Source organism: Cyanistes caeruleus, chromosome 17, assembly GCF_971803275.1.
Source record: "Cyanistes caeruleus chromosome 17, bCyaCae1.hap1.1, whole genome shotgun sequence".
Classification (NCBI taxonomy): Eukaryota; Metazoa; Chordata; class Aves; order Passeriformes; family Paridae; genus Cyanistes; species Cyanistes caeruleus.
The window spans coordinates 10,327,973-10,341,640 of record NC_141717.1 but is presented as its reverse complement, the minus strand read 5'-3'; the positions used below and the strand labels follow the sequence as shown (position 1 = coordinate 10,341,640).

The 13,668-nt window shown below is 36.9% G+C and overlaps 1 protein-coding gene across 3 annotated transcripts in view; it reads right to left on the bottom strand.

Moving 5' to 3' along the window:
- The window catches only part of TRRAP (transformation/transcription domain associated protein), a 75,309-nt gene that overhangs the window by 6,581 nt on the left and 55,060 nt on the right, over positions 1 to 13,668 (bottom strand). For all 3 annotated transcript variants that reach the window (XM_086854795.1, XM_086854796.1, XM_086854798.1), the window contains exons 62-66: positions 12,175 to 12,376; positions 10,905 to 11,069; positions 8,991 to 9,081; positions 7,294 to 7,493; positions 6,294 to 6,555 (exon numbers count right to left, since the gene is read on the bottom strand). In XM_086854795.1, the coding sequence (XP_086710921.1) occupies positions 6,294 to 6,555; positions 7,294 to 7,493; positions 8,991 to 9,081; positions 10,905 to 11,069; positions 12,175 to 12,376 (920 nt within the window). The remainder of the gene's footprint in view (positions 1 to 6,293; positions 6,556 to 7,293; positions 7,494 to 8,990; positions 9,082 to 10,904; positions 11,070 to 12,174; positions 12,377 to 13,668) is intronic.

Sequence of the window (13,668 nt, the reverse complement as noted above, 5' to 3'; positions counted from 1 at the left end):
CTTCCTAAGATTTTCCTGTTTTACAGTCACGCAAACATTGAAAAGCGTATAGTGAAAAATTTAAATACCATTACTGTATTGAATTCTCTATTGCAACCAGACATACAGCATAGAAAGAAAGCAGTAAAACCCCAAATTATTAGATCAGACCACTTAGTGAAAGAGGAAAAGTAGGCTTATTTTATAGCACTATAATTTTCTACCTGTTTCATTACAAGTCATTTATTTATTTATTTAAAACCAGTGGAGACTTTTTACTTCTAAAAGGAATGAAAAAGCCCCAGTTGAGGATACAGCATAGAACCTGTGAGGAACTGCAGGACAAATAATAAAATTGCTATTATTACCATTCTCCTCCTCTCAGCTGCAAGAAAATTCTTATTCTTTCCTGTCTTAGACAACAATTGAAAGACACTACAGGAAGAACCGCCACAGCAGCCCAAGAAAAAAATGACAATATTATGCAAACAGCCTGCTCTTTCCACTGCAATGTTAACAGTATTACACAGTGAGAATATCTCCTTTAATCCACATGCAGGTGAAGAAGGAACTTTCTCAAGGTCAATACATGGACTTCAGTACATTATACAAGTAATTCTGTAACAGGAGTCACTGCAATACTGAGCATTTTCTGGGCCACACCAACACCATCTTCCCAACATTGCCCTCACTACAGTCTCAGACTAAAGAAAGAAAAAATAAATAAATATCTTTGAATTTCCCAAAAGAGGGAAAATGAATAAACCACATACATGAAATGATGGCTCAGCACTTCAGTGCCACAACAATGAAAGATTAAACACACTTGGATAAGAAGACAAACTACTCTCTGTAAACCTCATTAGTTATGGCATCCCAAACTGAGCAAGTTAACCAAGAGACTTCAATTTTTGAACTCATCTCCACTCCCTAGAAATGCCATTTTAAGTTCAACATGTCTCAAGATAAAAAGCAACTGAAAAAAAACAGAGAATGACAATTCAGTATTTCTGACATTTACAGCTAGAGCAGAACAGAATCTTCAGTATTATTTAAAACAGAAAATTAAGTCTTGAAAAGGAATTTAAATTTTCTTGCAGAACCTTCATTTCAATCTGCTATGTACACACAATATTTTCCCAAGTTGACAAAAATACCAAAAACCAAACAAACATGAGTGCTGCTCAGAAAATTTGACCACATAAATATGCTACAAGCATCTGCCTGCAAGTGTGCCAAGAGTGAATTAAGTATGTGCACACAGTAATTACTGCATATAAAAGTTTTTTTCAACAACAATTAAACCACTCAAATTTCTGATTGTCCAAAACACTTACTCCTACAAACAACTTAAAAGATTCATTTAGCCAGTAGAGTTCCTGTCATTCTATACATACAGTCTTCTAAGTTCTTTTCTTTAATCCAGGATTCTAATGCCAAAGAAAACAATGCACCTTAGGATTGCTTTCATTTTGCTGTTCTGTTATTTCAATAAATATGAGAGAACATATTACCCAACATATTTCACTGTGTATTCACAATAAACTGATATGCTAAAAGCTTTCAGTGAAAGACCTGAGTCTACCAGCCTAAAACAGAGCAAAAAACCAGCTCATCCAAAATCTTTTCCACTTCTGTAAGAAAAAAGTCTATAATGAAAAATATGGTTTCATATTTATGGATGTAATATTCCCTTTTCTTTTTCTGCCTGCTGTGGGCAGTGCATCTATTGCAATATCACTGTAAAACATTCTTATTAAAATCCCAAGCCTACCCTCTAGTGAGCAGTGGGAGTAAATAATTTCATCAAAGTGACAAAATTATTGCATCATTTATCTCCCGATTCTCTGAAGTGCAGGAAAGTACCCTCAAACTGCAACTAGTTTTTGTGCTAATGTGAATCAGCCAAGAGGTAAAAACACGCATCAATATATTTTCCTTACAAAAAAAAAAGTCACTCAGTTCACCACAAGAGCAGCTCTAGTTTGTTGAATGCCTATTTTAGGAGTTTTGTTGTTCTTTTGTTTCCCAGTGGCAGATGGGAAAAACAGAGTGTTCAATTAGTCTTTCTGCTCTGTGTCACAGAGAGCCCATCTGAGAAGAAAAATCACTTCAGCTGGAAGAAAGAGCCAAACATTATTTGTGTACAAAGCCCCTGTGCTTTGCAGACACCTTAATCTATATAAACAGTGGTTTTGTTTCAAAAAAAAATCCGTTTCTTTGTAAAACACCTTTCTCAAGCTAACACACACTGGGATCTGAAGTACCTCACTACTTGTACCACCTAGTCCTAAAAATGATGGGAAGTTTTCCCCCTCCATCCTTAATGGAGATTTTCACTGAAGGCCATGGTACAGCCAGCAGTGGAAGCAGTTTGCTCTCTTTTCTCAATGCTGCTGAAGTTTCTCGCCACTCTCAATGGAAGGAGAAATGTGGCATAATCTTCTTCCCAGTGAGACAGACCTAAAAAAACCCTCTTTGGGGTAAAAATGGCTCTTAACACACTTTGATTGAAGGCTGTACCATCACTCCTCAGGAAGAAACACCAAAACACATACCCAAGGTAGCAAAATTAGAGTATCAAACCCTCTTTCCCTCCCCAGACCCCATGACCTACACAACATTAACATGGCATGAAGACAACAAAGAAGACTTCCAAACTAAGACTCCAGAACTGTATTAAAAAAACCTTCTGCTACACTGGAAGAAAATAGTTCTGATCAATCAAAGGCCACAGGTTATTAATGCTTTTAGAGCAAGCAACAGTTCATTTTAAGATTTTTAAGATTACTCTGACCATAGGAAAAGCCTGATTTCATTAAAGGTTCACATGTCAAGGATCTCCAGCTAAAAAGCCAAGACACCCATCAAGTGAGGTGTCCCTGAGGACTGAGTTGTAAGCTTGGCTGCACAGAGCAGGACAATTCTTTATGCCCATGACACCAAAGAAGATCCAAGCATTTTCCAAAACTGAAGTGCTGTCTTGCCTTTGAAGTTATTCAAACATTTATACACTCTACCTCCCAGAACTTCTTTCCAATCTCACAAGAACTTTTGGAAAAAAAACAATAAAGATGAAAAACCTCAGTGAGAGGAAAGCAGAAATATAGAGCAGGTCTTCTGGTTTATTACCCAGCTCCAGAAAACCAAGACTGCGTAGACCAGACACCAAGGCCAAATCTTATCCATCTCTTTATCTGGATTTCCTGGATAACATCCTGTTACCTAAAAATTACAAGGGAAGCAAAGAAAGAGCTACCAAAGTATGCTATGTTCACTCTTGAGCAAAAGGGGGGAAAAAAGAAAACCCTTAAAAAAGCTGAAAATTAACAGAATTCTTTCCCCTGCCCTCTCCTAACAGTTCAGAGCCACACTTGGGTTTCAAGAGCTTCCTCCTCCCTACAGAGCTACCTCGCACACTGAAGGACTCATTGCACTGGGTGACAACGTCTCAAGGAAATTACTGTGCCCTTCAAGGGTGTATTTTGGAACTTTCCATTCATATTCAGCTTGAGTAGAGAGATGGTTGCAGAAAGAAGCTGATCCAAACTCTAAACTATCATCTGCCCACAAAAGGACAATTGAGGCAGATTTTCTGCTGCTTTCACTGCTTAGAGAGCTCTCAAAGGGAGCATTTTTCAGCATTTTCTATTCTTTGATGTCAAAAGGTTTAGCAGAAAAGGAGAGACAGAACAAAGAACAGATGGTCAAAGAACTACACATTTGAAGTTCTAGAAAAAAATTCAAAGTAAAATTTGTTTTTATAATATAAAATTAGGATGGATAAAGATGACCTACCACAGCTCCAACAGTCCAAACTGCTGCAAATAATTTAGAATATAAGAAATGGTGTGAGAGTCTCCAGTGGCTCCAAATAGGAGTCAAAATACAACTCTGATGTTGATGGAAATGATTATGCAACCAAAGCCTTTTGAAAGTGTCTACCAACCATAGCTGTCAACATTAATCTGGGAATAATTGACAAAAAGTTTACTCCAAGACAGCTCCTTAGCTTGGATACTTTTGAAATGAATGACAACCACTGTAATTATCTGTCCATCATACAAATGCAGTTGGTACTGAGAATAGGAAAAACAAACATGAACATTGTAGTGTGACAGAAGGACACATCAGGCACATACTACAAGGGATTTCTCATAAAGTTTAAACAGCCCTTGCAGTCTTCAGTACAGTAATTACAGTCCTATTCAGTTATTTACATACATTTTACTATTATTGCAAAATCAATAAAAAAACTTATTTTCATTTTCTGCATTACAAATTAGATTACAGAAATTATAAAGTATGCTGATTGGTTTAATTCCGTCTGCTTTTCCACATTTAGTTTGTAAATTTAAACACTGAATGTAATAGATTAAAATAAAATCTAATCCAGCACTAAGCAAAATAATTACTTGTATCCTGCAGACACTCATATTTCATCATACTTGAAAAATAAAACATGAAATCTTCACCAAAAAAGTAATTACTGTTATTTAACTGAAATTCACTAAGAAACACTTTGCATTTGATGACTCTACATGATTTTTATGGCCAGACCAATGTAATACTTTGGTTTATATGTTGTTCCATGTAATTCTTTAATTAAGATAAAAAATCTGAAAAGCTTTACATATCACAGAGATACGCAAAAAATTAAAATAGCATAAAAAAACTAGAAATCCTCTCCATTTTTTGTTTTAACTAAAAATTGTAACTGAATTGTAATTAAACTTTCTTAAATGTTTCTCTAGAAATGTTTTGAAATATTATTTCAGATATTGCAGATTTTTTTTTTTTATTGCAGGCATTGCATTTACTTTTCTTTTACACCTTGGAAACCCCAGAGCTCTCTGATGCTCACAGGAGAGGAAGATAGTGTGAGAGACCAAAAATAACTCAAATCTAACCAAAACTGAGTGTATCAACAACACTTACAGCAATAAATAAGTGGCATACTACTGTTGCAAGGTAAAGACTATAAACCATTATTAAAAATTAAAATCAAGTCCAAATTTGTATTTAATGTAGAGCATTTCAGCTGGATCTACCTTCATCCCCAGATCCGTGATCCAGGGCTGCTCCTCAGCCTCTCCTCTCCCATTTACACCTGTACCTGCCATTATTACTCTGTTCTAGGCACAGAATCCAGCACCTGGACTGGTGAAATTTCATCCCATTAATCATTATCCACTGATTTTTTTTCCCCCTTGTAAGCTCCCATTAAAGACACACACAAAGTGTTTCTACTTCCATTTCCCTCCCTCGTACACTTCATCCAGTAAAAATTTAATCATATGGTTCAGGACTTTCATTATCTGCTGTCAGGCAACTGCTGTGCCTCAGAAAGGACATCATGCAATGCATGGCGTGACGAGAAATGTAGGTCACTTCTACAACTCCGTTACCTTCACAGGATTCCCAGCAGCTCCCTTATTTTCACAATATTATCAGCAAAATGCTTGAAAAGACACCCCAAGCCTACTTGTCAAACACTCCCAGTTATGTTTAAAAAGCCAGTGAATTTATGCAAAACTCAAAATTCTGGCAACCCAAAACACTGATGCCAATCAGTGTCACTTTCTGCCATTATGTGAGCTGCGTGGCCTTAACACATTTCACCAAACAAATCAAGCTTGTAAACAAGCTTTTCTTTGAATTTTAAATCAAGATCAGATACTCAAATATGTAACCACTGGTTAAGAGAAAATGAATGAAGCAAAAAAGCTACTTCCCTTAAGTATCTTTTTTATTAGATCTGATTAAAGTTATTGATTCAATTTACCAGTGATGTAAATTTGGGTAATAGAATTTTTATAATCTAGTTATCCAAAACATTAAAGTAATCTTCCTTATCAGAAGTAGGCTGTTTTGAAAGACTTCACATAAAATCATCAGTTTGGAGTTCTGGGGTGAAAATTTCATTAAATTCTGCCATCACAGTGAGACAGAGATCATTATGGTCCCTCAGATACAGCCAGCAGTTCTGTGCAAATTGCAAAAATATTATACTGAAGCAATCTAATTTATCTTTAAACAAATATGTGATCAAACCACAGTTTTCAATAATAAAACTACAACAATATATTTATTCTCTCGGTTGATGTCTGTTTTCCACTGAATTACATTTATTACTGCACAAAAGACAGGAACAAAACTATTTCAGGTTTGTTAAATGACAGAAAGGTGCCATTCTCTAAATTTTCTCTCAGGAAAGATATTGGAATAAAAAAGCAGAATGCCCTCACAGCTGAACTGTGGGGGGAAATTTTCTTGAGATTAACAGCAACATTTAAACAAAATTAAACATTTACCTGTTGTAAATTGGCCTTTTAACTTCTGGAACACAGGGTCTTGAGCTGTTGCCTGTGCTCTCCTAGCTAGTGACTCTGAGGCTGCACTAGAAAACATGGTGGACACATTAGAGACGTTCTCAAGACCTACTCCAAAGGTGCTGACTAGCTTCTTGACAAAATTCAGTGTATGAGGAGTGATTTTGGCATCTGAAACAGCTCCACTTTTCTCAAAGGCAACCGAGTAGCACTTTGCCAAGCCCTGCTGCAGTTGTCTGAGAACCTAAGAATGAAAAACAGAAAAACCAAGATAGTCAAAAAGAACAGGCCTTCTGATTTGACACCAAATATTCATTCCCACACGGCATTTTATAGTAAAATTACGGTCTCAGAAATATCTGCTTAAAACTCTACTCTGAAATTGCATCAGAGGGTCATCCAGAATGACAGCACTGAATTTCATTAGCATTGCAAATATTCAAACTGAGCAGGGAAATGCTGCTTCACGAAGGACAGCTTGCTCTTTCAACAGCAGCTAACTTCTAGATTTCATATTTTGAGATATATGAAGAAAAGGTGATATGAGGAAACCTTCAAATAAACACTGTGCTAGGCAAACAGAATAGTCCAACGCTCTGAGAGGCAGGTAACAGCAGAGTGGCAGGTCCATCTGCTCTCTGCTGCAATGCAAATTTCAGGTAATAATCACCACCTGTCACAGACCACCAGATCAAGAAGGAAACTGGTATCTCTGAAACTTAGTGTAAGAATATACATTTTCAGTTAGTAAGAGCAACAGCTTAAATCCTAGAGGCATTCATCACATCAACAGTTCTGCAAAATCCCTGTACTGCTTCCAGAAACAAGCAAGATCCTTAAACTCCAATCAGAAAAGTCGGTTCTACAAACATCAGCTTACTACTCAAAACAAACTGTTATGCTTTGAAGTTTAAAATTAATTCTGGATAAATATTTTGCAGTTAACTTTCCCTTAGATGATCCATACATTGAAGGTAAATACCTCTTCATGCCAATTCTCTCTGAACCAGACCATCTGATCCACAATGCCTTCCAGAGAGGACAGAAGTGTTGGATGCAATTCCCGCTGCATGTGCATGATCCTGCTGCATCTCCACATTGGGGCAGTGGCTCTGATGGGCCCAGGGTCTGAGGCAGAGTGGGACTGATTTCCAACTGAACTTGGCTGCTGTTGCCCTGAGTCTGGAAAAATTAAAAAGGAAATAAGAATTATCTTTCATGAACTTGATATGTGTCTGTTTGAAATAAAACAAGTTGTTCCAATAATTGGCTTGAGATTTACATTAAGTATTGAATAGGTATTCCTTATTGAGTTTCAGAAAGATTTTTGTAGAAAGAAAATTGGGGTTTTTTAGAAAGAACACTCTGCACCAAATGCTATTTAGTGGTATAGGCTTCCCAACATTAAAGCAAAATAAACACTTCTCAAAACTACAGAGGAGGTGTAGCTTTTACATTACCAGCCTATGCTCTTCAAGAAACAGACGTTGTTCCATATAGGATGAAATTATTTGAATTATGGGCAGTTTTTTCCCCTTCCCTTTTGAGGAGACCTTTCACACACAACTAAAGAATAAATATATTGATGCCAACAACAGACAAATTGTCATAGTCTGTATCTTTTAGCACAAAACATCTCTAGCATGACAACTCCATCAGATAGTGATTATGCAGAGTTTTGCTTTATCAGAAGACCCCCACTAATTGACACAACCCACCCACCCAGCAGTGTTTTTTGGCAGAACCTACAGAAAAATATTCTACTGTTGATGGAAAATAATAAATTATTAGGGTATGTGGGCATCTCATTCTGCAAGAGAGTACCCAAACAAAAATAAAACATTATTTAATTAGTGCCCTTTCAAATTTTATACAGAAATTTAGTGAACTAATTCCCAAATGGAAAGGGCAATTAAATAAACAATGTACTTTGTAATAAAGAACACAGAACTGAAATGGGAGTTTTTTAAGTAGCTCTCACAGGATTCCCAGGAACTTATATAGGACAAAAGAACAACTAAATTCTGTGGAATCACTTGACATAACTATTCCAGATGTGATTTGTTCTTGGGAAAAGATTTGTTGTGCAAGTTTCTGAATGCTTTCCCCATCTCCCAAACATTTCTCTAAGCCCACACTGCTTTTATCTGGTGTAAACTGAGATGTTCATTTTACTTGAAAATTCACCATAAGAAGTGATTATGGAGATACTATTTTTACAAGTGTGGCTCCTTTGAAAACAAACTAAATGTTTGCATGCAAACCATGTTGCATGGTTCATGCTTCCAATGAAAAATAGACTAGAGAATCTTAGAAAATTGTGACATTCTCCTGTATTGATAAACCAAGAATTTTCTACTTCTCCACAAATGTATCAGGATAAACATCCAGTAAAGAACATGTGATTCTCAATAATTAAGGTGACATGAGAATGAAAGAGATGAAACTCTTCTTGTTGAGTATCTTACACAAGAAAATTCAAGACAGCTTAAGCCATCTGCAGGTTTAACTTCACAGAAACAAATCAGTGCAAGCAAAGCTTATCAAGATTTTTCTTCCTTAGCCTTGCTAAGTGGGTATGTTTTCTAGAGGATCTGTTTTCTCTATAATATCCAGTGAAACTCAACATAACAATTAAGTTAGAAAGAGCTCACACAATGTTATGAGGACCAAACTCACCGCTCTTGTAGCGCTCTCGCTGTTCTATCTTCAAGGTCAAATAGAGGGTCCTGATAGGGAAATAAACAGCCTGGGGATAGACTCTTCCCACCTATTTGGAGATACACATTTCCCAGTTAAGGAATACTGACTACAGATCACATCAACACAGACATATTCTCTTGTAAATGAGCCCAATTCAGGAATAATCAGCTCTTTGTATTAAATAACAGCTTATGGAAATTAAAGATTCTTTCAGTAACAGAAACCTGAAGAGGATGAATTGGTAGCTCCCTGCACACACTGTTAAGACATTACCTAATTAGGGTTTCCAGATCATATTGCCTAATAAACCTGAAAGCAGCATAATGTCAGAGCCCCAGCTGAGCCAGCTCAAAGATCTTACTCATGTGCATAATGGAAGAAAAACAGACATAATGACAGCGGTTAGTCTTTAAATTAGGCCACAACTCCCAGCAAGCCCCACGATACTTGATAAGAAAGCCCATTAGAGAGTAACTTTACTCCACCTAATTGTGGCACTTAATGTAAGGGGATACCAACTGCACCCAAAAATAAAAACAGGATTTTATGGCTTCCATTAAAAAAAAAAAAAACAAAACCCTAAAGAGATGTTGACATTCAGCAGCCCATTTAAATCTGTAAATCTAAGTATCTATTAAAGGAAAGAAACCATGTGTCTACTACCTGAAATTGAACACATCTTAAGACATCATTTGAGGCTTCTTCAGCCACAATTTTAATAAATCATAGATCCTTTCTCCATCCAAATGGATATGGTAAGTGGGGAAAACGTTGCAATGGCACTGAAGGATTCAGTAATTTGATATTTATGACGGATCACTAAGCTGACACACACATGCTTCATGCAGTAGCACAAAAGCCTAAGCTCTAACTAAGTATGACTCCTGAGAAAATACTCACTTCTAAAAATTTTATACAGATCTCAACAAATAAAAAAGTGTCTACAATGTGTTGAAATGAGTTTTTTCTGTCAGAAGACAGTAGAAGCACACCAGTGTTGCCAGACAATAACAAGTCAGATCCATCAAAGTTTGCCTTACCTACTTTGGCAACTTAAGCTGCTTGGGAGCATGGTCTCTTCAAAGTTACTTTTTAATTTTATGAAGAGAGAGGGAAGGAAACATGAGTATCTCTGCACAGACATACCTATCGAGAGTTGTGCACATTCATGCCAACACAAATGCTATAAAAATGGACTTTCTCAGAAGTCTGACAGAGTAAAGACAGGGGATAGTATTAAAGGAGCTTGATCTCACAGGATCAAAGAATACCCTGAACTGGAAGGGACCTACATGGTCAGGAAGTCCATATCTCAAAAATCAAGAGGGGAGGGAAAGAAAAGACTTCTGTGAGGAATTCAGCACAAAAGTTGTCGTGTGCCAGTTTTCAGGAAACAGTGGAGCAGTGTAGGCCTGGAATTCAGGTATTGTGAGAGCTTCCCAAGGCCACCTGTGCATTAATGGGACTTCACATCCATTTTACATCAACCTGAATGAACAAACACCAAAACACTTCCAGAAAGAGTTTGCCCTTTAGCTACTAACACTAACCATTCTTTACTACATTACAAGCATTTTTAACTATGTATTTTATGTGTTCTACATCATTCACAAAAATATATTAAATAGAATTCCAGAGAGACAGCACGCATTTGCCTCATGCAGATAGGATTCAATTTCACTGGATTTAAACTCAGTAAGTAAAACTCACTTTGAAATTTAAAATAATCCTGCTTAAAGGCAGAAATTACCATTTTTTAACACATCAACAGTTGCAAACAATACCATTTTTCAAGCTTGGTATTTTTGTAATTTGCTTCAAAAAATATTCGTGTCTCATCTTGCCAACAAAGATTACAGACAATAAAGAATTAGAGATTATCTCCTGTACCTGACTGATGAGGTTGAGGAGGAGTTTGCCCTCTGAGCCAACCAGGCACGTCAGCAGCTGTGGGATCCAGGCCAGCCACTGGATGGGTGGGACACCAATACAATACTTGTCCACTGCATCTGCCAAGGTGTTCTTATCATCATCAAAACTCAGCAGCCAAAGAACCTAGAAGAGAATTTCAAGAGGATCTCTCAGTGCTTAAATTGAAGACACATCAATCATTATGATGCACAAAAGCAGAGATATTTTATTAATATGACTGTGGAGTCCTTGTAGGTGTTACAGCTGCCTCAGAGACAAGGACTTAAATTCATTATGCCTGGCCAATGCTATTTTTTCCCTCTGAAATAATATTTAAAGAATGTAAAAAATAAATGTAAGTGTGCTCCTTGCTATGAAATAAGACAAAAATGAGCAAATGAACATGACTACATTCCAGAAATTCTTTGGGTTTTTGGCTGGGGGTGTGGATATAAATTTGGGCAATTTTATAGAACCTAAAATATGCAACTCAGATAAATGAACCTTGATTCAAGAACTTGATTATTTCTTTGAGTGCTCTTAATTATTTTAACTGTCCACCCCTAGTTTAATTTAAATATAAATATATTAAGCATTGACTAAAAATCATTAACTATTATGCAGCCAGACAGAGAGAATAATAACCTTCAGAGCACTGTTGAGGCCACCTTGAATCTCAAACAATATTTTCTGTGTTTGTTTCATGGTCAGAACAGATTGTCTTTCCTCGTCTGGTACAATTTTTTAATTTACTTCATGAGAGAGATTAAGTATCCCTAAACTGAGAAATGTAAAACACAAATAGCTTTTTTTGGCCAATATTTTGCTGAATTTCAGAGTAAAACTGCATAGAAAATGTTTATCTGGAATAAAATACTATTATTAGGTAAACTTCAATATTATTTATCCATAGTAATGATAAACAGACCTCAAACTATGTTACTTTTTAAAGGACCAAAGGATGCCTTTTGGCAAGTATTTCACCACACAATGTAGTAAAAATTCTGGATGTGATTTGTCCTCTTCCTCCTACAGAAAAGTTCCACATTTAAAGGAAACCCCAGCCATCCCACTTTAGTAAAAAACCCCTAGATGAATTATGAGCAACCACACACAGCCCTTCCATCTAAATGAAAGCTTTCCCTCAGTAACCCTTTCTCTAATTGCAAACATTTGAGCACTGGGCATCATCCCAGCCCTTCCCAAGGGGGTGGAGCTCTGATTCTTTTTTTAAGCACCTAGACCTTACCTTTGCCAAGTATTTCCTGGATTTGCTCTCGTTCTGATGGCGACAGGCGTGCAGGTAGCAGGTGATGGCAGACACCCCCAGGTGAAGCTGCCGCTCCTTCACAAAGATATTCTCCAGGTAATCCCCCCACATGGCCCACGCCTTCACCAGCACATCGTGCATTTGCACAGCTGCAGAAAAAGCTTTGTTTGCTTCTTCAGACCTGCGTGGTGACAAGGAAGAATATGAGTTATGTATAATTTAGTAACTCTTTGCTAGTGTAAGTCAGATTTCTAATAAGGCAAGCAATTAGTTTCTTAATACACAGTGATATTTTTTGCATTAAGTTCTCTAGTAAGGTCCCTGAGAACTATTTTGCCATTGATTTCCATAAAGTTCAGCACCTACAAAAGAAAATGCCTCATAATGAAAACAGTTTTGTGTTAAAAATCTCCACATACTCGCTTGAAAAAAGAAAAAAATCTTCCAGTGCACTGCAGTGGCAACCCAAGCAGTGAAACTGGAAGAAAGAAGGGCAAATGATAACACACAGGGAGTGGAAGCAAAATCATTTAAACATGCTGCTTCACTGAGCAAAAAAAGGAGTAAAGCACCATTGGGGAGATGTTATTGAAGTTATCTTTCAGAGGAGTGCATATTACTTAACTCCTCTTCCAGAGAAGTCATAAAAATTTTACATCATCCCCACAGCTGTAAAATTTTTTTCAGCTGGAAAAGTGAAAGAATTTGAAGGTTAATCACACAGTTCTGGGTAACCAAAAGATTATCTGTTTGTTACTTCTGGGGTTTTCTCCATATTTCCTCAAGTGTCACAAGTCCAAAATTTGGCATGATTCATCCCAATATCTATACAGCCCTTGAATCTATGTTACTTCTTAGGCATAAAAATAAAGGATGGGAAAACTCACATAAGCATTACCAAAATGAAGAAACAAAGTATTTCAAGACTCCTTATTAACAAAAAGAGCTTCACTTCTCTCTTGCAGAATAAGCATTGAAATAAACCATATGAAAAGTAACATGATGCTTGACTTATTTTTTTTTAAATTGCCTGTAATGTATTTTTAACCTAACAATATTAGTTGTTATATTAGCTTAGAGGATTATAATACTAAATTAAAATGACCAGCTACTGAGGCATAACTCTAAAAAGGAAAACAGCTTTGTCTGTCATGTGTAAGTTTCTGTGCTACATTAATGTCCTTGCTCTCAGAAGCTTCCAGCACCCTGGATGAAGGTTTGAAGTGAACCAGCCCAGCAGCAGCCTGATGGATGACTTTGTATCACTACTGCCCCTTTATAAAAAAGGGACTTCTCTGTCCGTTTTCCTTTCTCCCACTCTACAATCCATCACTCTTGACATCTGAGGTGATTTCATTTCAGTGGTTTCTATCACCTTGCCCAGGCAGTGGGCAGCACAGGAGGATGCAGGAGCAGAGGTGACCTTTAACTTCAGTCTCGTTGACACACAGGTAATCAATCAGCAGTCCCATT